The 25,132-nt window shown below is 39.4% G+C and overlaps 1 protein-coding gene across 2 annotated transcripts in view; it reads right to left on the bottom strand.

The window, feature by feature from the left end:
* Window positions 1-25,132, bottom strand: part of GPC6 (glypican 6) — a 1,118,215-nt gene that overhangs the window by 259,295 nt on the left and 833,788 nt on the right. For both annotated transcript variants that reach the window (XM_073347752.1, XM_073347761.1), the window contains exon 4: window positions 19,974-20,139. In XM_073347752.1, the coding sequence (XP_073203853.1) occupies window positions 19,974-20,139 (166 nt within the window). The remainder of the gene's footprint in view (window positions 1-19,973; window positions 20,140-25,132) is intronic.

Here is a 25,132-nt window from a genome sequence, read left to right as displayed (position 1 = left end):
TTACACACATATGTTTAATGAAATTATAATTCTGTTTCTTGTGTTCAATACCTTATTTTGTTACACAGCTTAGCCTTTAAAATGTGTAATTACTTATCCATATTTTTAAGGAAAGAACATTCAGTTTGGACTTCCCATGAATCAAAATTACCCTTACTGCAATATATTGTTATCCATATTTAGTATTTAAATTTCACTTGGGCAATGATTCCCAGCTCACTTGTTGCCTTGAGCTAAAAAATCTGCTATGGTCACCTACACAGGATATTAATATTTATACAAAAAAGGAACTATTTCTGTCCATATCATACTACTTTTCCAGTCCTAAGGTACTAATAAAGCCTGCCTACACATTGGATGCACATCAAACCTCGTTTCACAAGGCAGGAATTCACATGCCCTACCGGGGCTTTTTATGGTTACTCAGGAGTTTTAACATTGATTATACCACATCTGCTTTTAAATAAAGTATTAGAAATTTGGCCACGTAACAGTATAATCATTCAATCATACACCAGATTTTCCTGCCACAGCTCCCTATAGCTTGCTTATCATCTAAGGCATATAATCCCATTGTCAAAGCAAAGGGTGACTCCTTGCTTTATAAATTCAATAGCACTCCTAGAACTCTGGTGGGTAGAGGAATTGCTTCACTCTAGTACCATTTCCAGATAAGGAATGATCAATACTTTTTTCTATCACTTGAAAAACAACATTTGGTGTGCACAATGACCACTTTACACAGAAACTCATCTCCAAATGACAGCCTCCACCACTGGACAATGAACATGAACTATTTCAAGTCTGAAACACATCAAGGCATAGGCTCCTGGATTCACATAATGTCAAAATCTAATTTTTTTCCACTTAAAAATAGTATTTGTTACCCTAAAGGCTGTGTCCTAAGTGTAACTGTTGCAGTGATATCTACTGCACACTGCAGACAGCTTGAAAACATATCTCAGAGCCCATTTTTCTCAGTCAGGTGTTAACTCTGGAACTCACCAATGAGAGTATCCCTAGGGAGGACTCTGTCTAGGGAGTGGGGATTTTCACTGCTGCCATGCCACTATGGCTCTACTGGTAGGGGCTGGTGTTGGTGTGGGCTCTCACTCATGGACTTAACTGCCACCTATTTGAACAAAGAAGGTCTTTCTTTTCTAGGAGATTGTAAGCAGTTACTGGCAAGGAACATCTGAACTGTAAAGTGTCTAGCACATTTTTGGGCACTGTAAATTAATAATATGAATATGTTTAAAAACAAATAAGTATCATAAGAATTGTTTCATGAATGACAAAGCTTGGTACAAGAACCTGATAATCCTTGTTGGTCATGCACATACCCTCTCTCGTTTTATACAGAATTTCTTAAAGCAAATTAAAAAGGGGGTAGGCTTTTTGGTTAAGTGGGGATATTAATTACTTTAAAATATGTTATAATAAGAGTACAATGCATTCTAAAACTTGACACTTCAACTTTATTAGCTTACAACAGGAACAGAGTAGTTTTTAGCAATACTATTTATCAAAAGTAAACTGCTCATTAAGACCTAATTATTAAGGCAGTGCAACCAGTCTTCAGTAAAATTCCATTATAGAGATTAAAGTCCTTGAGAAAACCATTCACTTACTCTTATGAAACTGACCAATGTTGAAGTATCTGAGTAGTCCCTTTTCCCCCCACAACTTTAATCTATTCAAATTTATTGCGGTCAGACTTTAGAAAGAAGGCACAACAAGGCATGTGCGGTAGTGGGATGCTGATATGCAGCTGGAGTGTTTCTGACACCATTAAGTGGCTATGAGTGCTGATAATTTTTTTCATTATAATTTTATTTCAAGAACAGACAAAATGTGTTCGGTGCTTTACAACCATATTAGAGGGCACAGTCCTTGCCCCAGGAGCTTACAGTCTGAACAACCAATTCCAAACAATATTCTGCGTCTACAATTTGCCTCCTTAATTCACTTTGGGATGATCTTTGACCCTGAGCTCTCTTCCTCCCACACTCCCTATGTGCGTAGATGGCCTTCTTCATATTTCTTATATCTGTCGCTACAGCAATTCCTCTGTGCCTTTATAGCACCTTTATTTTAGAAATTCACTTTTGCTTTGATTAATTACCCTGCATGATCTGTGGCCTTTCCATGTTGCAGGTCTTCAGACTAGCAAGTGTTGACCACCTTCTAAAACATACAAAGAGACACTATATCGCCATCACCAAACAGTGCGTCCGTCTTCCCATTTGCTTCAAGATTCAGGTCAAAATCACCATCCATGGACTTGATCTAGTTTTCTTAACTGATGGCCTCTGATGACCATATTGTGGCCCAACATACTACAGTTGCATAGGGGAGTAAGCCCCCACCCACAGCTAATCCCTTTGTGTGGATGCATTAGTCAAGTCCATACCTTGACTAAGGGCTACAGGGGAGAGCGGGGACTGTATATTCAATTCCCCAACAGGAACATGTGCTGAGTGGATGGAGTGTTCCCTCTGACTCCATAACATTCTGGCCAGCTGAAAGTAGGTAAGTAATGTGCACCAAATAAAGGTCTATAGGAAATTTGGGCATGTCTATGGTACAGTGGCACAGCTATTGTGGTGCAGCCGTACCACTGTAGTGCCATAATGTAGATGTTTTCCACCTTGATGGAAGGGGTTTTTCAGTTTGACGTAGCTAATCCATCTCTCTGAAGAGTGGTAGTTAGGTCAATGGAATAATTCTTCCATTGACCTTTCTGCATCTACACCGGGAGTTAGGTAGACATAATTATGGCACTGACATTTTTCACAGCCCTAAGTGACATAGCTAGGTTGATCTAATTTTTAAGTGTAGACCAGGCCTTCCTGTCCCTTGGGTGCAAGGAAGGAACTGTGATCCTCCGAGTCACACTTCCTTCCCCTAGGTCCTGTTGGAGTGGCAGTAGTTACACACCACCCATCTACACCGGGCTGACCTTAACAGCTCACTCTAACTTCCAAGGTCTCCATTTCTCGCTGTTCTCTTCCAATATCCAGGAGCAGACTGATTTCTGTCCCTTCACTCTGTTGAGAGAGTCTAGTCCTCAACATCATCTGCCATTTACAATAGCTTTTTTATACTTCTTCACCTCATGAGTTCTGTTTCCAAATCTCATCTGAATACATATGTTCTTATGTATGCCTCACAATTTCTAACCCCAATTTACCCTCCATTATTGGCTTTATGAATAAATATTTTTATTTATGCACTACAAAATATCCCCATCATTGCTTTCTGTAATTTTTACCATATACTGTCTTACATTATTAAACTAAGGAAAGCACTTTGGGATATGCTTTGTTAAAAAAAATAAATACAAAGCTCCGTTACAACCTACCATAATGAATAGTTTGGGAAGTTTTCAATAAGTGTAACATGGAAATTAGTTGTATTTTAAAGTTATTTTAATAGACTTTTGTGGATTGCAAATATCTGCCTATTCAGACAAGTAGAAATAGAAAACAGATTTTTTGCTTCATTCTGTTCACTAAAGTAAGCAATTTTGTCTTGTTTTTCAACTATTTTGAATACTATAGGAGAAGTCCATCCACTATTAAATGAGCAAAAGACAGCTCTTCCTCTTCTTGTCATTCTCTCTCCAACCAGAGCAACCCAACAATAAATATAGAACTTAAGTGGGAGGGGGCTGCTGACAGCACTTTTTATGAGGGTTCATAGAATCATAGAATATCAAAGTTGGAAGGGACCTCAGGAGGTCATCTAGTCCAATCCCTTGCTCAAAGCAGTCCCCAATGTTTGCCCCAGCTCCCTAAATGGCCCTCTCAAGGATTGAACTCACAACCCTGGTTTAGCAGGCCAATGCTCAAACCACTGAGCTATCCCTCCCGCCAGGGTTCTTCAATTAGTGTTTACATACAACTAAATCCAAAATAGTTTGAATGACTTGACCCTCAGAAAACTCTGCAAAGCCCATTTATTTGTTTCCTAGACAGTTTGGGAGATTGGTGGCAGGGAGATAATGGAGATGTAGGGTATGATGGGGAATTTGTTTATACTGGCATGTTGCACTGAATACACAGGCCAATTTCTAATATGGAGTTGGGTTGGTTAGCTTGACTGGATTTTGGTTGTTTGGTAATTGTTGTTGTTGGTGTGTTGTTTTGTTTTTGTTGCTTGTACTGTATTCAAATAAAATAATTTCATCATTATGATCTTTTTGGGGGGAGGGAATTTTTACGTAAGAGTTTCTTTTGTTCACCTACCAACAGAAACACTATATAGGAGAAACATTTTAAAAAAATCCTAAAGCATTGCATAGAGTGAAGAGGTACTAAGGAGCGAGAAGGTCTGTGACATAAGTTCAAGTAAATCCATGGCAAGTTCTTCAAGAGTTGAGCTTTGACTTAGATCTGGAAATGAATGTCATTTTGAGGATATAGTTGTGTTTCTTTGTGTACATGAAAAGGCGGGCCACAGTGCTCACCATAAACTAAGACTTTAGAATGTCAAATGAAAGGAAGATGGAATAACATATGCAAGAGATGAAACAAATGAGGATTGCAGTAGAGTCAAGGAAGAGGTGTCGGTTGGGAAAAATTGTAGAGGCGGCAATAAATGGATTGGAAGTCACTGAGATGTGAGGGAGAAGAACATTTAAGGCCAAGTATCACACCAAGGTTACAGACTATGAAGGAAAATGGGAGCTCTGAGTGTGAGAAAAGGCAACGGAGTTGTGGTGAGGATCCTCCTCTCTTCTTCTGTCTTTGAGACATTTATGTAAATAAAACAGAAACAGTCACAAGTTTCCATGAACTACACAGGCAGAGAAAATGAAACAAGAGTATTGGTAAAAGGAATAAAAACTGAGCACCTTCACCAACAAAATTTTACTTAGTGGTTTCTTACTCTTTTTCTAGTGGACTATTTCTGCTTCTACAAACAAAACTTGTTATTCATGCATCCTCTTAATAGCCATGTTTTAAACTGGTGAACATCCTTCTCTTCAGGTGAAAGCATTAGGAAAATATAGTAGATGGGAGACCTGGATGCTGGATAACAGAGATAGGGATTGTGGGGGCTTTTAAAGGAGCATTTTACTAACTGTATCAACATATGTAATATCTTCCTGTATAGGTAGTATGTTATACAGTCTTTTAAAGTACAATAATATCACATTATTTCAAATGCAGACAGTTTCCCTGATATATTTTTAATTAGAGAAACACTTTGGGTTATCTTCTAAATAAACATGATGTTTGTGTTACCAAAATGTAACTGTAACAGAATCCTGAGAAATAAGCATGAGCATATGAGGAGGGCTGTAATTACAGCAATTATGGAAAAGTAATTTACTGGCTGTATAAATTGAACAGCTTTGAAACAGAGTGGATCAACCATAAAAAGAAACTCAATATAGAAAATAAATATTTTGGGAGTTAGTAAATGGCTGCTATGCACACCAGCAAAATGTATATGTTTTGCCTAAAGTGCATATATTTTCATTTTGGAGACCCTTGTAGATATAAGTTTGTGGTTTTGTTTGTTTGTTTTTGTTTTAAAAAAAGACCTAGAGATATAGGAATGATGAAGCCTTATGCATATGTGTCACTTCCCATCTGGTAGATAAACAGGGCTTACCAAAGAAGCTAATGCATTTTAACTGAGTTGTACTCATGCACAACAAATCAAACCTTATAGGATAATTTTGAATCAGATAAACTTTTTCAGATAATTAAAATGCAACCAATGAAAAAAAGATTTCAGAGTCTGGAGTAAAGCTTCTTTTTATCTGGAAATGGATGGGATTCAACCCCCCCGACCCCCCAGATCCGATTACACCTCAAGTTTGTAAGGTTCAAACAAACAGATCTAGGTACAAATTTTGTAGCACTAGCCTATCAAACAGGAACCATATTTCAGCATCTAAATAGCCTATTTGTTGTAAACATATCAGTATTAAGTAGATTGTGTTTATAGGTCAGAGCAAACCAACATTCATGGAAAATACACCTGGAAATAATAATGCACCTAAAAATAATAATTCACAAGAAAGCATCTCTAGAAATGTGATGCTCTGATTACCTATTGCCACCTGCCTACAGTTAGTGATTATAGTATTTGCATTGGTCTATGACTAATAGCATCTGTTATTACTGCTGGCCATATACTATAGTCGAGCTGCACCACATGTTCCATTCCTTTGTACTAAGTCACAGCATTTAACCATATTATCACAACACCATGCCACTATAAGGCAATCAGTAGTAAACTATGGAGTCCTTGAATGAGTGACTATTTAAAAATCTTATAGGCTTTGGAAGCTGTGCTGCATGAGAAACTTCCACCTACACTTTGGGAAGAGGGAGGGAGATAAAAGATGCTTAGCTGTGGGTAAAATGCTACTGAAAGCTACAAAAGCTGAGCCAATACCAGTGCAGGAAAGAAACCGCTTTAAAAAAAATTACTTACTCCTGCCTTAGCCTGATTTAAATGGTTGTTCTAGGTTGTGCAAAGAAATGTACCCTTAGTATGCTGAAAGTTGGCCAAGTGTTGGCCAAAAGATAGACATGGAAAATTTCAAAATAGCAGAATTTGCTCCCAAGTGAAAATGAAACATCAAGATTTTTTAAAAGATGACTTTTTTCCCCTCTAGATGTGAGGGGGGAAAACTGATATCAGAAAAAATTACTTTGCTTTGATCAACCATGAGACAAACAGCATGACCAATTTTATTTTGGAAAGAAATTATTTTCTTTGTAGAGACTTTGAATACCAGTCAGATCAGATTCTCATCTGATGTAAATTAGCATTATTTCATTGCTACAATATGATTTATACCAACTGAAGATCTGACCTCAAGTTTTCATTGGGGGGGGGGGGGTAAGGGAATTTATTGATATATTATATAAACCCCTAATAAAGATGTGGGGTTTGCTTACCATGAAAATCTTAATACCCCTAAATATTGCAGCGTTAAAGAGATTGATGTAAGAAAGTGGTAAAAGACAAAATTACTATAGTTGCAACTCCTGAAATATGAATAAAGCAAACACATTTTGATCAGAAATTAACTAGGTCAGAACACCGCAACTCTGCAGTTAAACTGAAAGCATGCTGTTGGTTCTATAATTAATAATAAATCCACACTGAAGTCTATTGTAATATTTTGTTTTCCATTTTCTATTTGTTTTTATATGCATTTGTAATACTTTGGAACACAGTTCAAAACCAGTCATTTGACCAAGTTTTATACGTATTTTTCCAGGGTGCAGATCTCTGTGGCAACTGTGTTTCAACATACCAATATAATATACTTTTACATCAAAGAAAGATGGATGGATACTGTAAGAATATATTAATTATATATGGAGAAGATAGTCAAATATTAGGAAAGGACTCAAAACTGTAATTTAAAGAAGATTTATTTCAGTGCAGTCAGTTTGCTAAGATGGGAACGTCGGTCATTAATATCTGGTACACAGGAGAATTTCCATATTATCAAAATATGTTTTTACCTATCAGCATAGCTTGGAGTAGCCATATCCCCTGTTATTTTCATGACAGGAATCTCCCAAGATGTAAAGGCCAGGACATGGAATGGTTTCCTTTCTAATTGTTAATAAAGCTAACCAAAGAATAAATGTTGTAAGAAAAGGGAAACTAATTTCCATGAGCTCTAAGGCATTGCAGACATCAGCAGCATATAATGTTTCAGGATTAACTAAGTGTTTAGTCCATTGTAAGGAATACATAAACATTTTCTTTTGAGTGTATGTATAATTAGTTTGTGATTTACATTCTAATGTATAGAATGTAAATCACAAACTAATAGTCTGCTAATACTACCATTATTTAAAGCCATGTTAGTATAGTCATAGTAAACTCTCTTTACCAGTATCTTATAACTAGTGTGTTAAAATAAGTATGCTTACAGTTATCTAAGTATCACTGGGTGTACTCTGATTTGTTCTGTTAAGAGTAATGAAGCCCGAAAGTAATGAAACATGCAGGAGTTTTTGTTATGATAGTTATAAACTTGTTATAAAGTTTGCTACTAGTGAATGCTGCATTTTTAGGTGTTTATATTGCAATGTAATTGCTTGCCTTTTTTTTTGTATTTTCCAGTTTCTTATTTCAGAAGCACATCATTTGCTTGTGCTTTGGCTTTCCATCACCACCTGCATTAAAATGTTACTAGAATGAATTTAGGATACTGCACTAAAAAGATGTTGGGGCAGATGACTACCTCAATTCATGTTACTAGGTACTTGCATACCCTTGGTGAAATCCTATTCTGGCTGAAGCATAGGCCTGTAATATACCCTGTATAGCCATCTGAATTTTAAGGGTTAACCAAAGAACAAAACAGACAGAGAAGCTCTTTATTGTTACTGCAAATCAAAGTGTAATATTAGGCAGGAGAGTTACTACTGATGTGGAAAGTTCAGTATCTGCCTTCTGGTAGGTGGATGAGAGTGCATGTCCTAGGATTTTAAACTCCCATAGGTTAACTCACAATATAAATGACACTATGGGGTACAAAATATGATATTACTGGGCTAGTGCTACATTTTTTATAATTTCTATGAGACACTCAGACCTTTTTTTGCCTTCACATTTTATTAAGTGACTTTTTAAAGTATTTTGTTTGTGTCTTTCTCTGGATGCGCTGCCAATATCTTCTAGAAGTACGAAGGTCAGTGAAAAAAATTAAGTAGTGTAAATGTCCAGTTTTACCATGAACAACAAGACCACACAGACTGTTTACTACAACAGTAGAGTATGTCTAGATCACATGGGAGTAAAAATTTTGGCAGATGGGGTCACACTAGTGCTTGCACCTTTGCTGATCTGATGGCAGCAATACTGGGTTTTAGTTCTGGTCACCCCATCTCAAAAAAGATATATTAGAATTTGAAAAGGTACAGAGAAGGGCAACACAAATGATGGAATATGCCAAAGAAAGCCTAGAACGATGGGTTAGGGGTAGAATCTCCTCTTAATCAGCCAAATCCTGCAATCTTTTTATCAGTTTACTCTGCCAAAACTCCCTCTGAAATTTTGCCTAAGTAAGAACTGAAAATTTGTGCCCAACATGTGTGTGTGACGTAGTAAAGCGAACTGCTTGCACACATCAATGACAGAATATATGAAGTGAGCACAATATTTTTAAAATAAACCATGCCACTTGAGTTATTTTTGACAAAAGTGCTTCTAACATTTTTGAGCCTTTTGGATGTGGATCAAGGAAGATGGATAGTTCTGATTTTTAAAACAGACCATACCCAGTCACTTAGACTGAGTTTCGACTTGAGGTTTGGATTATTTTACTGAGTGTTAGATTGAGCTTTGCATTCCTCCAAATGTGAAACCCAAAGTGAGATTCAAGGAATGCAAATCCTTAGTGCATGACACCAGGAAAAAAATTGCTTGTTAATGGAATAGAATGCCACCACAGCCCCAGTTGGCTATCGTGGGTAAGAAGGGAGGGCTGTCACACCAGCATCACAGCTGCACAACTGGCCAAGATTCATACAACTCAAGAATATAACTTAATTGTGCATATTGTGTGCAGATGGCATTTAGATTTCTTTGTAGGAAAACAGATAACTTAAAACTTGCTGCTGAGATGTCCCAGGCTTGAACTCTAGCCTGGGAGTTCCTAGGTAGCTGTGGCCACATCCTGGCCTTCACCCAATATCTGCTGAAACCTGCTAGGCTGAGAAGCTAGTAGGACTATAGCCTCAGCCAAGGGACTAACCGTGGGAGCCCTGATTGGAGGATCACCGGCACTGCCGATTGGTCCAGCTACGCTATTTAAGCCAGAAGGAAGCACAAGAGTTTGTCTGAGCAACAAGGTGATCTCCTGTTGTAGCTGCATTGGACTCTGCTTGTGCTGGCTTCCTGCACCCAGCCCAGTTCCTGATTTCTTCCTCAACCCTTCGTTCGCTCCTGTTCCCACTGTGCTCCTGCTCCATGCTTGATCCTTGCCTCTTCTCTAGTTCCTGCCCTTATGTGTTGCCTCCAATCATCAGTTACCAGTCCTAGCTCTGACTCCGGCCTCCGACTTCTGATCCCGACTCTTGCTTGACCCTTGGCTCTGCCATTTTGTATCTGACCCTCAGCTTTGATTCCTGGTTCTGACTGGCTTGACCCCGGCTCTGGTAATTAACAGTTGACTCTGGTGCTGACCCTTGGCTTTGTTCCCCAACCTGGATGCCTGCTCCACTCACTGGATCTGGCTCCTGCTCTGATTACGAGGCCAGACCACCTACACCCCAGTCCATAACAGCCGCTAACACTACTTTATTTTCCACTGTCTAAGAAGATACATGTACACTTAATTGCAATTCAACACCTGTGGCTGGCCTGTGTCAGCTGACTTGGGTTTGTGGGGTTTGGGCTAAGGGACTGTTTTACTGCAGTATAGACATTTGGGCTCGGGCTGGAGCCTGGGCTCTGTGACCCCACAAGGGATTTGAAATATATCCCAGGATTAAGCCTCAGTGTTTTTCAGTAGTAGTCACATTAGAAGGTTTCAAACTGCTCTGAGTTACCTCTATTACTTAGTTACAGTTACCACATTAACTCAGAGCAGCATTTGACCCTGTATTTCTTAACACAAAACTAAGGACAAATGAAATGTTAGTATAACAAATCATCAAATTCCATTACTTCTACTGTGTCAAACCAGATTCATATTTATTTAGTCAAATTTCTAAAATATGCCCATAAGTACACTAAGACAATTAAAATAGTCCAGTGCCAAAAAAGACCTTCCCCATCCATATTCTCCCAGACCTTACTGCATATCATCTCCAAACACATCAGCCTTGCAGCAAAATATGGAGTATAGCTTTGGGCCAAAGATCTAATTATTGCATCAAAATATTTTCCAGCAGAGTCAGGAGTATTTGCAAAACATACAGATTTTATAAAAATTGTAAGTAATGTGAAATTTATCAAAAAAGTAAGGCAGCCAAATTTGGGTGCATGTGGGGATACGCTTTTCGAGCGAAAGAGAGAGTGGTGCTCCTGTGTCCAAGTAAAATATTACCCTACATTAAATGCAAGTTTATTTATTTATAGTGATTACTTATCCCTCCCCATTGGAGTGCTGGTGACAAAGTTTCCATGAAATAGTATTTCAAAGAAATACTTTCTATTGCTCAAAACTGTGCTTATTTCACTCTAGGTATTATATCCCTTTGTCTAAAGTTGGGCCCAATGTCCTCCTTTATATATTCCTGGCAGGGGCGCTGGAATAGGGGGGCCAAGGGACAATGGTCCTCCCACTTTTGAAAGTGGACGGGTGACTTTTCATTATGGGCCTGACCCCCTGCCCTTCCTCTTCTGCCCAAGTCCTCTCCCTCTGGCCAGGCCGGAAGCTGGAGCCTGGCCTGAGTAAGAGTGCCCCTGGGGAACCTGGGCAGCTATGGGGAGCTCTGGACCCTCCACCTGCCCGGGGTGGGTAGGGCCCGAGAGCAGTCCCTGGCCTGTGTCCCCCCCCCCGCCCCTGGCTCCCCACCCAGGGCAGATGGAGGGCCCGCAGTTCCCCACAGCTGCCCAGGTGGCTCTTGCCATGGCCTGGCTCCGGCTCTTTGGCCTCCAAGGCCCCGCCCTCAGGTCATGCCAGAAGCTGGAACCAGGTCAGGTTAAGAGCTGTGCGGGCTCTTTCCCCAAAATGTCACACACACTTAAAACCATTCCCCTCAATAACCCATTTACTCCTTAGATTAAGCAAAGGAAACGAGTACATAGATCATTAGCCTTTTAGACTGAGAAGGGAATGGTGTTTACAAACTGGTTTGGTTAACTAGATCCCCACTATATATTAGAAATGGATAAATTCTACAAAGATTGGAACTGTTGGAAGCTGGGATTTTGGTTTGCCCAATTACAGCTAAACACCAATCCAAAGCTGCATTTTGATTCAAAAATCAAATTATACTTGCAGTGCTATCTGTAAACAGAAAAGGAGTACTTGTGGCACCTTAGAGACTAAGGTGCCACAAATACTCCTTTTCTTTTTGTGAATACAGATTAACACGGCTTCTACTCTGAAACCTATCTGTAAACAGTTTCCACTCAGGATTATAACTCCTCCCTTTGTCCTGCAGTTCATCCACTGAGAGAAATAGAAGGATTTTATAAAACAGCATTATAGGAGGGTTCTGCTGCCGCTTTCAGTTTAAGACCTTTTGAATTTGGGGAATCCTTTTATAGGCTTTTCAGTTAAGGAAAGAGAAGTTTCATTTTGTAACTGGGATACTGGGAGTACAGATTGACAAGAAGGTTTAGTCTAATGCCTACTCCAGGGATGCCCCTGTTGAATGTGGTTCAATGGCTTTAATTTAATCAAAACAGCAGTTTTTTTCCCCCCCATAAACCTTCCATTACTTCAGAAAGGAGTAAAATGAATGGAATATAATATGGGTGAATCATATTATTAACTATATCTCCTATTAAATATAACTACATGGCAGTAACTTTTGACATCCGAATAACTTAGTACTTATGAGATCACTTCTTTTACTGAACATCAGATTCTTCTGAAGTGATGATATACAGAGCAATCTGGACCAGAAAGAGAAGTTCTGCTTATTGGATTCCTCAGAGAGTTTAGATATGGGCAAGGAAGAGTGCAGCTTAATAATGCCTGAATCATGCAGACTAACAGTAAAAAATAATAAACTTATTCTCTCACTGCTAACGATGTTTTAGGTAAAGCCCCAGAGCTTCTCCAACACCTCCACTACACTGAAACTCAGAGTAGCTGGCCATTCTGTGCAGCACTCTCCAGTCTGAGCTGCTGAGTGCTAATCAGTCACTTCACTTCAGTGTAAGATGATAGGAAGAGGTGGGCAGTGAGGAAAAGAGTCTGAATTCAAAGCCTGCCATTTTGCTTTTAGGGTTCCCTTCTATAGTTGTGGATTATTAGTGTTAAACACTCATATTGCATTAGCACCTAAACACTCTTATCAAAATAAGGGCCCCATTGTGAAGTTAGTTGCTATACACAGTGACATGGTTCCTGCTCCTCTACTTTATTCCAAATGTTGACATGCAGTTTTGTGTGGACTTGGAAAGAACATCCCTCAAAAATCTGTTGCTTAACCATGTACTTCCATTTAAACAAGAACAGGTTTATAAAACAATCTCAATTAGTTTTAAAATAAATTACACTGAAGTAGGGGGAATGCAGATTGCCGAAGACTGCTGGGCTCCTGCACTGTTGAGGATATCCCTGCCTCACTGATGCAGACACAGGGGCAAAATGAGAACAGACATATGGATGGATTTTAAGTAGCAAGCTGCAACTTTTATTAAACACTCACACAAGGGAGGGGCAAACCCATCACACATACTCTCCAACACCAGGCATTTAATTGGTTCTAGGAGGAGTTTAAAGGGCTCCTTACCAGACAACGCATAACTCAGAGTAGGCTCTTCTCAGCCTATGCCCCAGGACTCTCTGAGTCCTACCCCCTATGCAAAGGGGACATAGGTTGCAGAATGGTGAGGACCTCAGCCCATGAGAGCCACAAGGTCTCACCCTTTCCCATGAGCCCAAGGCCCATCATCAAAATCCCAGGTCTTCTACCTCTGGGAACTGTTTATTTCACCCTTTTAAACTCCTTTGAAACTGGCGGCAAGTTGTTACAAACAACTCAGCCAAGTACCTCAGTTAGGTACCAAGCACATTCCTGCTTAACTTACTGGGGTTTGAAGGTGCCACAAGAAAGGTGAAAAATTCCCTGGTCCTCTGCCAATTGGCTCATAGAAGAAAAAATTCCTTCCTGACCCCCAAATGGATGCTAGGATAGACCTGCAACATCTGTCAGGCTGGATTCCCATTCCTAGTTCAGGGTAGGTAGGGCAGAATGGAACTGAAAGAGGCTCCACATGGACCCCCATTCCCAGGTTAAATCCTAGGAGCTGGGGAATGCTGGCCAACAGGTGCCAGAGTCTTCAAGAAGGAAAAGAGCTACCTAAAGTCCCTCAGTGAATGTCTCCCTACCTCACTGCTGGAACTGGTCCCTGTCACCAACAGCCACACTGAGTTCCCCCATGTGTTGAAGCATGGGGGGGGGGGGGGGGAGGAGAGGGAGGAAGGAGGGCATTTTGCCAGGAAGCTTTTTGTTTAGGTTTTTTCCCCATTTCTTCCTTAGAAAACTTCTAATATGAGCTCAGGTTCCACATGCCCACCTACAAGTATTCCAGCTGCTTGTACAGCTAAGGCTCTGCTTGTTTACTGAAATATTATCTGCAGAATAAAGGAAACTGTAGAGGATTACTATCAGAATTACAGTATGCATTTTTCATGATTGAAAGAGGGACTTGAGGAGCACAGATGTCATAGTGATGAGTTAGTATAAAAACCAGATACGTAGATTTGAATCGTTTCTAGCAGCTTAAAAGGGAAGTATTTATCCCTGTGCTTTGCAGTGCACAAACAACAAAACAGAGTACAGAATCTAACTCCTGTGGGTTTCTGTAAGCAATAAATAAAAGTAATTTTAAGTTTTCACTGCTGATCACTAAAAACTTCCATTTGGAAAGAATAGTTACATTTTTGATGTAGAGTTTCATTTACAGAAAATGGGTTACTTTAACTGAGATTTCATGTCAAACTTCCTTCTATAGGTCTCATAAGGTGAAGACCTTTGCCACATCAACACCACAAAAAATATAAGAGATTCTTCAAACACAATCACCAGAGCAGTCATCAACAGCACAGACCCACCGTACCGGCAGTCACCCAAATAATTTATAGAAAACTGACAGGAATAGCACAGAAGGAAATGTCTTGGGCCAGATGCTCTCCTGTGGCTGAACTCCAGTCAGCATGGTGTGTGCATAGATACAGAAGGGAGTGCCATGAGTGAGCTGGCTCTGGGTCTCTGATTCTGAGGGCTAGTCCCACTCATGCCCTGTTGAGGGTTAGAGTAGTTGAGGTGCTGCTCTAACTTACACTATTGGTGTAGGGTACTTCACAAAATCTAAATCTTTGGATAATAGCCATAGTAGAGCTTTACTACTTTCTTGTTCCCCATGCTGGGTAAGGATAGAGGTGCACAGCTGGTCCCAAAGCCACCTTGGCCAGCTGTTGAACATGGGGAGTTTTTTTGGGCCACCAGAATTCCCAGATAAACATTTGTGACCAGAACCTGGCTCATTTGCTTCACTTTTACTTTTGGAGATGGTGCGCCAGGTTCCCAGCTGTTTCCCTCTCTCCTGCTAGAAACCAGGAATAGAATGAGGGCAGGGTTAATGTACAGCTCCATAGCTCCTAAGAAAAAGTGGTTTTGCATATGCTTTCTGTTAATAGCTGTGCAATGGAATAGGTCCACAGGTGTCAGTGAAGTTAGCCTGATTTACACGTTACTGAGAGTAGAATTTGACTCCAAGTACAAAAGTTGAACTATGATGATTTGCTTTAGATACTGATATATGTTACAGAAACATTTTCAAAAGTATAAGTGCAAGTACACTCATTCCTAGAAGTACAATGACTATTTTAGTTTCACTCTCACACTTCAATAGCTATTTAACGCAGCTGATTCATACTTGCTCCATAGGCAAGATCCTGCCTGTTTGATGTACTGTATGTGACCTGTGTGACAATTTATAGTCTGCAGAATCTGAATATTTAATTTAAAAACAAAACCAAACCCTCACCTGGCTGGTTGTGAAGAAAACTCTTCAGACATGAACTCAGTCTTCCTGAGTCTGCAGGCAACCTGACATAATAAATCCGGCTCCTTCACAAGCTCCAGTGCAGGGGTGGGGCCAAGGGTGGGAGGGTACATATGAGGAGTGGGAGTCTTTGTACTGTACTTCACTATGAAGGTTTTGGGCTGCTACAGACTGCAAAGAGCCCCATAGTTGCCCCTTTGGGAAGGTGTTGTAAATTAGAGCATGTCCTGGCTGCTCCAATTTATGGAGAGGCCTGTCTTGGTATCCAGAGCAGCCCAAAGTCTTGAAGACATAAAGGTGTTTCATAGCCACCTCTGTCTCTCCTGGAATATACCTTCTAGTCTGTGCTTCCAGGACAGCAGCACACCTTGGTCTCTAAGCAAACTTCATTGACAATAGCAGGAGCTTCTCTGTGCATGGTGGGGAGGATGTAGTCATAAGTGTATACCCTAGTACATTAGACATAATTAAAAATACAACCTGCCCTTCTGACAGAGACTGTTTGACACCCCTGATCCAATCTATGTAATCTAGCTACTGTGTTATTCTGGATGATAATTAGACAGACCTGGTGCAGTTCTATTACTTTTTCTATTACTATTTCACTTGTCAGGCTTAATGAATGAGAGTTTGGGCAATCTTGCTAACTGGCACATCATGGAAATCAAACTTCCTTAAAGCAAGCATTTGAAAAGCTAATGTGACTGATACACTTTAAAGTGACCTCTTAGGCCCTATATCCTTTCCCTGTCATTTAGACAAACAGAAAATAGAATTTATTTTGTTAGTCATGGCTACAGCTTCTTGTCCCTTACTAAATCCTTTCTCGGGAAAAATCTCCCATAGGATTTCTGTTGGAGCAAAAAAGGCAAAATTTGGCTCTTATTTTGCAATTCTTTAAAAAAAAAACAACAACTTGCAATAAAATGTTGCATCAAAAGGATACAGGTTAAGGTGACACAAGCAGGAAAAATGTAATGAAATCTGTGTTTCATGATGCTGCAGCTACATCCCTTCTTACTAATTTTCACAGTCTATAAAATTCTGGAAAGCATCAGATGTTTGGGGGATGCTATCTGAATCGTCCAATCTTTTAAAGTAGATGGATTTATTGCAGCTATATAAATGTGATTTCTGCCTTAACTTGTGTATTGATAAGCAAGATGGACCATGTGACATCCTCTTGTCAGAGAGCCCAATTCCTTTCTTCATTTGTAGAATTTTGGTGTCACAATTTTGGCAATCGTGGGATATTGCTAGAAAATCCTGCCCCGTCCACAAAAGGTGCCCCGTTGGGCACAAATGCATTGGAGAGTTTTTTCCAACCAACAACATTTGCAGGATCTTGCAGCATGAAAACTACTAGAAGAGCAAAACTGGCCTTTTGTGTACGAATATGCACTAACATTTGGGATATCTGCCTAAGCAGAGACTGTTAATGCACAAAATTATTTTTTCCTAGTGCATGGTTCCTAACATTAACAGGCATAAAAACTGCTCATGCATTCTTCTCAATCTTTCATAGCTCAGCGGTGCTGTAAAATGCTTCTGTTCGTTTTAATTCAGTGAGTAAAAGTTTTGTTGTGTTTCGTACTAAGGGAATTGCATGTGCTATTAGAAAGCACCCAACAGCCGTCTGGCAGAGGCAACTCACTGCATGACAATCCCACAAAAAGAAAGGGTTAAGAAGTTTCATCTTTAGCAAAGCTGTCAAGGCTCTCACAAAGTGGGATAAAACAGAATACCTTTTCCAAATACCTCTCTCTCCCCTCATCTACCCACCTACTTCACTGAGGTTAATGTAGAGGAGAGAGAGAGAGAATCCAGTATCAAGTCCTAAAAAGCTTTACTTTCAGCTCTTCGCTTTCATAAGTGTCTACATTAATTAAAACTTCATTTTCAATCTAAATGAGGTATTATTTTAAAATGATAAAAACACTAAATATTTTTCATTTGGGCAATAATGAGTAAAGAGGAGTGCATTTCCAACCAATTCACATCGATTTGTTGGAGAAGATGATGCTCTTAGGCTTTGTCTTTGGCTCTTCACTCAGCCTTTTCCAGGTAATGTTCAACCCTGGAAGCCATTTAGCTATTTCTAAACCTTTCTTCCCATCAGTGTCTTTACCTCCTGCCAAGCCCTTTTTTAAAATTTTTATTAAAGGGGTTGGTGAACCTTGTGGAATTCAAGATTTTGAAACTTTGCCAATCTGGTTTTGGGAGCTTGCTGAACTATTCTGAATTTATGAGATTCCTGCCCCCTCATCCTCTCCACCCCACAATTTAATTCCATTTGGGATTGTGGTGATTGCTGGGTTTTTTAGCCAAGTAATTACATTTAAAATTTTCCATTGTAAGTGACGCTTCAATTATGTATTAAAGAAACACTAAATCTCTCCCCATGCACAAAAAGGGTATGATTTTTGGGTTACCACAAGTCCTGAGTGACAGGAGGCACATACTTGCACTGCTCCAGGGATGGGACCAGCAGCAGTCATAATTTGGTCCATGATTCTTCTCTTGCTCCAAAGGGTAAAAATCTGTGCTAGATCTTTACCAAGTGCATATTACTTCCCCTTCCACTCTATTTTTACTTGTCTGGCTTCTGAGTTGACTTCTACAACTCTTCATCCCTGCCTGCCTATTTCCCCAGTCATCTGCACAGGTTGGAGAGTAGTGATCCTATAGAGGCTACATTCTTTACCATGCTGTTTCCCACAATGCAGTTGGGCAATCCAAGGGAGTAAAGGGACATATCTTAGAAACCTCCCTTCCTAGCATGGCTGCATATTGTGAGTCATGATCTTGTCCTATGTATAAAATTAGACTGGCAGAAGTGGAGCCCATCTATTATTTATTCATTAGATTGTCCCTCTAGTCTTTATTATTGTCATCATCATCCCTTCAGTACTGCTTTTTCACTCTGCCTACTCTCTGCTCCATTTTTCACCCCTCCCCACTTTTTTATGCCATCTCTTCTAAGTGGAATGCAAATTCAACAGTTTGCATGTCAGAGCCTAACTTTCAAACTCACACCATCCAGTTCAGTTTAAAATGAGGCAAAATGTGTTTGCTCAGGGTATTGTTTCTCTAAAATTCATGAGGCAGAATTTATTCTCTTTTGTCACACTCAGAAGTTTTGTCTTTTGCTTTAGGACCACTGTTTTATAGCAATCCAGTTTAGACGTCTGTAGAGTGATGAAAAGTCGTTAGAGGTTGAAATATCTACCTATTTTTTTTTGCCTTGCCACACTATTATTTGCTTTGTCTAATACATCATGTCCTTGCACTAAACGAAATCAAATACCCTTTTGGGAGCTGGGGCTTAATTCTGAGAGCTATCTTAATTCTGGCTGGTTGTTAGGGAGACTTGTTTTTTGGTTGGCACACTCCCCTAAAGATTTATGCAAATTAAATTGGAATCACACTTTTCCTTAAATGATGATTTTCCACCCTGTTCCTACTAAGATTCTGATTGTGCACTTTATATTTTTTCATTCTACATATTGAAAGGGAGACGTCAACACATATCAAGTTGCAGTGGGGAAGGTCTAGGTTGGATATTTGGAAAAACTATTTCACGAGAAGGGTGGTGAAGTACTGGAATTGGGTTACCTAGGGAGGTGATGGAATCTCCTTCCGTAGAGGTTTTTAAGGCCTGGCTTGACAAAGCCCTGGCTGGGATGATTTAGCTGGGCTTGGTCTTGCTTTGAGCCGGGGGTTGGACTAGATGACTTTCTGAGGTCTCTTCCAACCCTAATCTTCTATGATTTTAAAGTAAAGCATTGAACTAATAGTTTATTTGCTGCAACAGTAACTTTTAAAAGCTCTTTCTCCTTATGGTATTGGAATTAAGAAATTGCAGAGATGTAGGTGTATCCATCCTATCAAGATGGATACACCTTGCTAACAGGCGCTCAGCCCACAAGCACATAGTTAATACATAGTATTTCTCTCACTCTCATGTAAATATTATCACATCCTCAACCAAAACTTTTTCAACATGCTTTGCATATCCTCTAATAATTCAGTTCAGAAACCTCAGCATCACACAACACCTTTATATACTTAATAAGAACAGCTCTGGGGGAGGGGGGGAAATAATAATTTCTTACTACAAGCCACAAACTTTGATTAAAAAAATGAGAGAATATTCAATTACCGCTTGACTTAAAGCTGCATTTTCCACGCTGGTAAATACTGATGGTGTAGTATTTTTCTGGACTTCTCACGAAACATATTTGTTATCATCTCCTTGTTTCACCAATTATTTAAACCCTTCTTACCTATGAACAGATTCCACTCAGTGTCCAAATCGGCCTGATTTGCTAGGCAGCCCTTCATTACGTTGAGGCAGTAGTTGTTGCAAGGTTTCACAGTGGGAAGTCCTCTGCAGTAAGGGCAGTATAACATCTTCATTAGTGCACGGATGCACCCTGGGTTTGGACTGACCTGTGGAGTTTAAGGGTGGTAGAAATGAAAAAGGAGGAAGTAAATTTCCTATCCCATGAGATACTATGTACCTGAGATGCTCCTCAGGCAGTAGATGCAGAAAGGACAGTTTGTGACAGGAGCTTAACCCTTACTAACACCCTCCTGTGTGACTAATCAATTACTGCCAATTATCTTAATTTGGCCGACATCAATGATTTCCAAGAACATAGATGTCAACATTCCCATTTTGACGTCAGTGTAATTCAGCCCCAGATCTCCTGCACAGCGTCTACATGAACAAAGAAAAACAAAGGAAAAATCCAAAGAGTAAGCGGGAAGGTAAGGGAAAGATTCCAACAGGAAGGGAGGGATATTCAAATTTGTTAAGGTGTAAATGGGATATCAGAAGGTCTTTTCAGAACTACATTGCTGTCTTCAAATACCACTTTAATTCCCAAACTCAGATTTTTTTTGGCATTATCTCAAGTAACCAAAAAGAGAGTTTGGAAGGGCAGTTGTGACCCTAAGAGAAGCCAGTGCCAGAAGGCAAGGCACTCCGTGGTATCTAGCAGTGAGTCTCAGCTGACCTGACTAGCTCAGTGAACCCCAACTCAACTGATGTCAGGATATTTATTTAAAAGGTGTCTTTTAATAGATCATTGGAAAACTAGTAATTCACTGATCATTAACATTCTTGTGTGATTCATGTACTGTTAACATATAAAGAATTACAAATATGTGCTGAAAAAGGTGTTTGGCAGGTAGGGCTTCAGGTGCCCTGCCCTAGACAAAGGGATGTCATTCTGCCTGCTTGAATGTGTCTCCAATGTAAATTGAGCGAGGAGAGACAATGGAAGTATATTTACATAAAAGGTAAAAACAAACCATCAACTAGCAACTGGGAGGGGACTGTAAAAATTAACATGGCATCAGCTCTCTGGTGGACACAGCAAGCTGAGCCCCCAAGGAGGGCTTCCTGACTTTGAAAACAAAGATAAACTTTGAGGATAAAAGCAGAGAAATATCATAATAATCCTTCACCTGAGAAGCCAAAGAACCCAAGCGCTTTGGCTCTGTGTTAGATCCTGGCTAAGGACTGACCAGCCATGCTGGAATTTCTTACCAAGCACTGTGGTAAGAAAACTACTTTTGAACAAAAGACTCTAGTTTGTAAAGTTAGGTTTCAGTCGTGGAAGTGTATTGTTACTTTTGTTTGTTTGTAACCGTTTCTATCCCAATTCCTCTACCTGGTATCACTTAAATATCTGTTCTTTGTTAAGAAACTTAATCTTGTTTTATTACACAACCACCTCAGTGCAGTATTTCAAACTGAGGAGTAAAATCCTCAGCCAAACTAACTGGCTGGTGCTGTGCACTGTCTCTTTCAAGGAGCAGCAAACTTGATAAGGTTCTGTGAGTGCTACAGTGAGCAGGACCGAGCACTGCAGAGGAGACTGTTTTGGGAAGACTCAGGTCTGGAAGGGCTGTTGGCGTCACACTGCAAGGAGTAAGCAGGCTGGTGGAAGCCAGGGTGAGGTCACTGTGCTGTGAGTAGGCTGCTGGTGTCAGGGCTCTGAGCCAAAGTCACGCAGCACAGAACCACCCAAGGTTCCAGACCAGGGAGTGACAACCACTTGTGGTCTGAAAGAAATGTCCAGTGCATCACAACGGCACAGCATCCTCTTGATGTAACTTCATTAATGTACCTGACATAACACAGTAGGATTATTCATATTGGGCCTTATCCAAAACTCATTGAAATAACTTGAAAGAATTCCATTGATTTCAATGAACTTTGGATCAGACCCATTGCTACCAGAGGTGATTGTCTAAATTAAGTAATGTTTCTTTGCTATATATACACACTATTAATTACTAATTTGCACGGGAAGTGGATGTTAGTTGTTTGTTGAGGATGAAAGAGAAGATGCAGAAATGTATTTTGAAAGAAGATTTGTGCACAATATCTAAATAACCATGAGACCTTATTTTTGAAATCCCCACCCTCCTATTTCCCTGACTGGTGTTTTTGTTTTGTTCTACATTATATCTGCCATTACAACGTAAACTCTTCAGGGCAAGCACTATGTCTACCTCTATTATTCAGAAAGTGCTTAGCACATTTTGGGAACTATTACAATAAAAAAAGAATAATGATTCCTTGTCACAATGGATTAAAACATATATTTCCCCATGCAATGGTGACCAGCACAGGGACATGGCAGAAATCCATGCTGCTGTCTGCTTTTCAGAATTTTGAAGAGAGCACAGTAATGAACTTTCAAATATTAAAACCATAGAAAGTCTGATTTTCTCTTATCCCTGATGTTAAAACACTGATTTTTGAAGGACTGCTGAGTGTATGTTTAAATGAGACTTTTACATGACACTTTTACATTAATAGGGTTCTGCTAAAAATCATAGTAGATGCTGCTGATTATGCTCAAAGGTGTCTTTTCAATCATTTATAACTTTATTTTTAATTTTTAGTCCTCCAAACCTAGCAAGAGCACTAATCCCCAGTGAGGGGTCTGCTCAGAGTAAGTTTCAACTGTTTTGGCTATAATTCCCCCCACACACACTGTAGATAAACTTTTATGGTTCCTCTATGGTCATGAAAAATGGTTGAGGGAATTTTGCTCAAACTTTCTAAAATCTGAGAGACAGACCAAACATGGAAAAGTTCATTTTAGAAAACAATTTTTTTCAGAAATGTGATGAGCATGTGAAATCAGGCACTTATCTTTGGAAACTGGTATTGCAGCCATAAATAATTTGCTTGCCACTGGCCATCTCTACTTTATGTATTTTCAAAGCTCTCTTCTTCATCCTCATCTTCAAAAACAGACTCTCCCATGTGGTAATTCTTGTCTGCAGACCAGTTTCAGTCAACAAAAGATCATTCTTTCCATTCAGAATTATTTAAAACCCTCAATGGGCTTTTGGGAGCTATTGGATTTTTCCTTTACCAGTCCTCTTGTAACTGATGTTGATGGAGAAGGAGGTAGAGGGGATTTTTAAAATAATTTATTGTAATTGACCCTAAGCCAAAGAAGAGAAATTTACATACTTTTAGGTTTAGAAATAACTCTCAAAAGCTACTTGTAAATATAAATACCAATTATAAAATATTTAACAGATGCACAAGTGCACCTTAAGTTGATGACTATGGTCTGGAATGACCTGCTTATGGCACATGTGCTTAGATTGCTGCTGAGCAATGCACTTAGTTGCAGTTTTGGGTACTCCAGAGAACAAAGCAAATTTGCATATTTTGTCATTTAAGCTTTTAATTTTTTAAATACAATTTTTTAAAAATCCCCTACCTGGTCACCTTCTCCTTGCTGATACACAACACAGCATTAGAAGGGTCCTCCGAGGAGGTTGCCCGCTTGCCTTAGCTGTGAAAGATTAGGAGGGCACCAGATTTTGTATCAGACCTGTGTCTATAGTAGCCTTTGGTTGCTGGCAGCAAAGAAAAGTGTGTGAAGTTCAGTGCATCATCACAAAAGAGAACTTAATATTTCTGTAAATATGTGATTTTACTGAGAATGTTTTACTGGATCGAAGTCATGAAACTGAAAAGTGCTTCACAATATGCAAAATCTGAAAAACATGCACCTGAAGCATACCTCTTAAGCGTGTCAAAATTCAGAGATCATTATCTATGCTGCATAATACCCAGTTAACAGAGAAGAGGATTGTAACAGCAAAATGGTTCTATTACTTCCAGCATTATGAAATAATAGCTCAGCTGTTATCATTTTTGGATAAATGCTAATAAAATTTAAATTGGCTTTTACTTTTTATCACTGGTTTGCAATATGCATAGTCTCCAATGGGGATGAATTCTCTGAGTTGAAATTTGATTCCAGTTATTGCTGATTTCTGATAATGGAAAGCAGACTGAAGCGTACATTTCAAAACCTACTTAATTGACACAGATTCGCTAAAATATTTCTGTTTTCACTTATTTATGGATAAGTTGCAAAATAGTAGCCAGATTTCTGGACAGTCCAATTATATGCTTCAATTACACCTTTCTGAAGCTTGCAAGCATTTATGATTGCTATGTTGAAAGTCCCTGTATAATTAGAGCTGGTCAGGAGATTTTTGACAAAACTTTTCCTTGTCAGAAAAATGCTGATTAATTGAAACCAAAACTGTTTGCGGGAACATTCTGGATTCAGTGAAAGTTTCATTGAGAAAGATCTCTCAGATCCAGAATGGAAATTCAAAAGAGAATGAGAACATCTCAGAATAGCTACTATATTGGTGGTCAGAGTGCTTGCCTAACAGAGGGGGGACCTGGGTTTAAGTTCCTGTTCTGTCTGATAGGGAATAGGGACTTGAACCCAGGTCTCCCACATTGCAGCTAATTGGCCCAACCCCTGGGTTAATGGCTATTCTGGAGTGTCGTTGCTCTCATTTTCATTGAAAAATTTACAGAGGTATCAGTTTCATCCCAATGTGGAATGGGAAAACGTTCAGAACTCTCAAAAATATTTGCAATAGGAAAACCAGCTGTATATGTAATATCCAGATTCTAGTCTATCAGAAATGGATCAAGGAGGTAGTTGTAAGATTCAAATTTGGATCATGCTCAATACTGGGTTCAGGCTGAAGACTTAATCTGAGCGAGGGTTCAGGTTCTGATTCTTTAGCATCTAAATCATTCTTGTGAGATTTTGGGGCCAAAAAAACCCCCAAACTAACCACACCCTCACAAAATGCGTGAAATTTCATCTGTAACCTAATCTGAGAAAGAGAATAGACCCAACCAGTGTTGGGTTGACCAGGATCAAAACCAAACAGCCAACAAATTTATAAATGAAAAAGTTAAGAGTGAAAATTGAACAGTGGGATATACAAGAATAAATATTGTCTTGATTCTGTTTTCTCCTACTCTGTCATTTTACTATATTTATTTAAGACAAAATAATTCCAATTATGACTACAGACAAAACTAGTTTCATTGGGCGATGAGCTCCATCATGTCATATACAAAAAT

Source organism: Lepidochelys kempii, chromosome 1 (assembly GCF_965140265.1).
Source record: "Lepidochelys kempii isolate rLepKem1 chromosome 1, rLepKem1.hap2, whole genome shotgun sequence".
NCBI lineage: Eukaryota > Metazoa > Chordata > Testudines > Cheloniidae > Lepidochelys > Lepidochelys kempii.
This window is presented reverse-complemented; position numbering and strand designations above follow the sequence as displayed.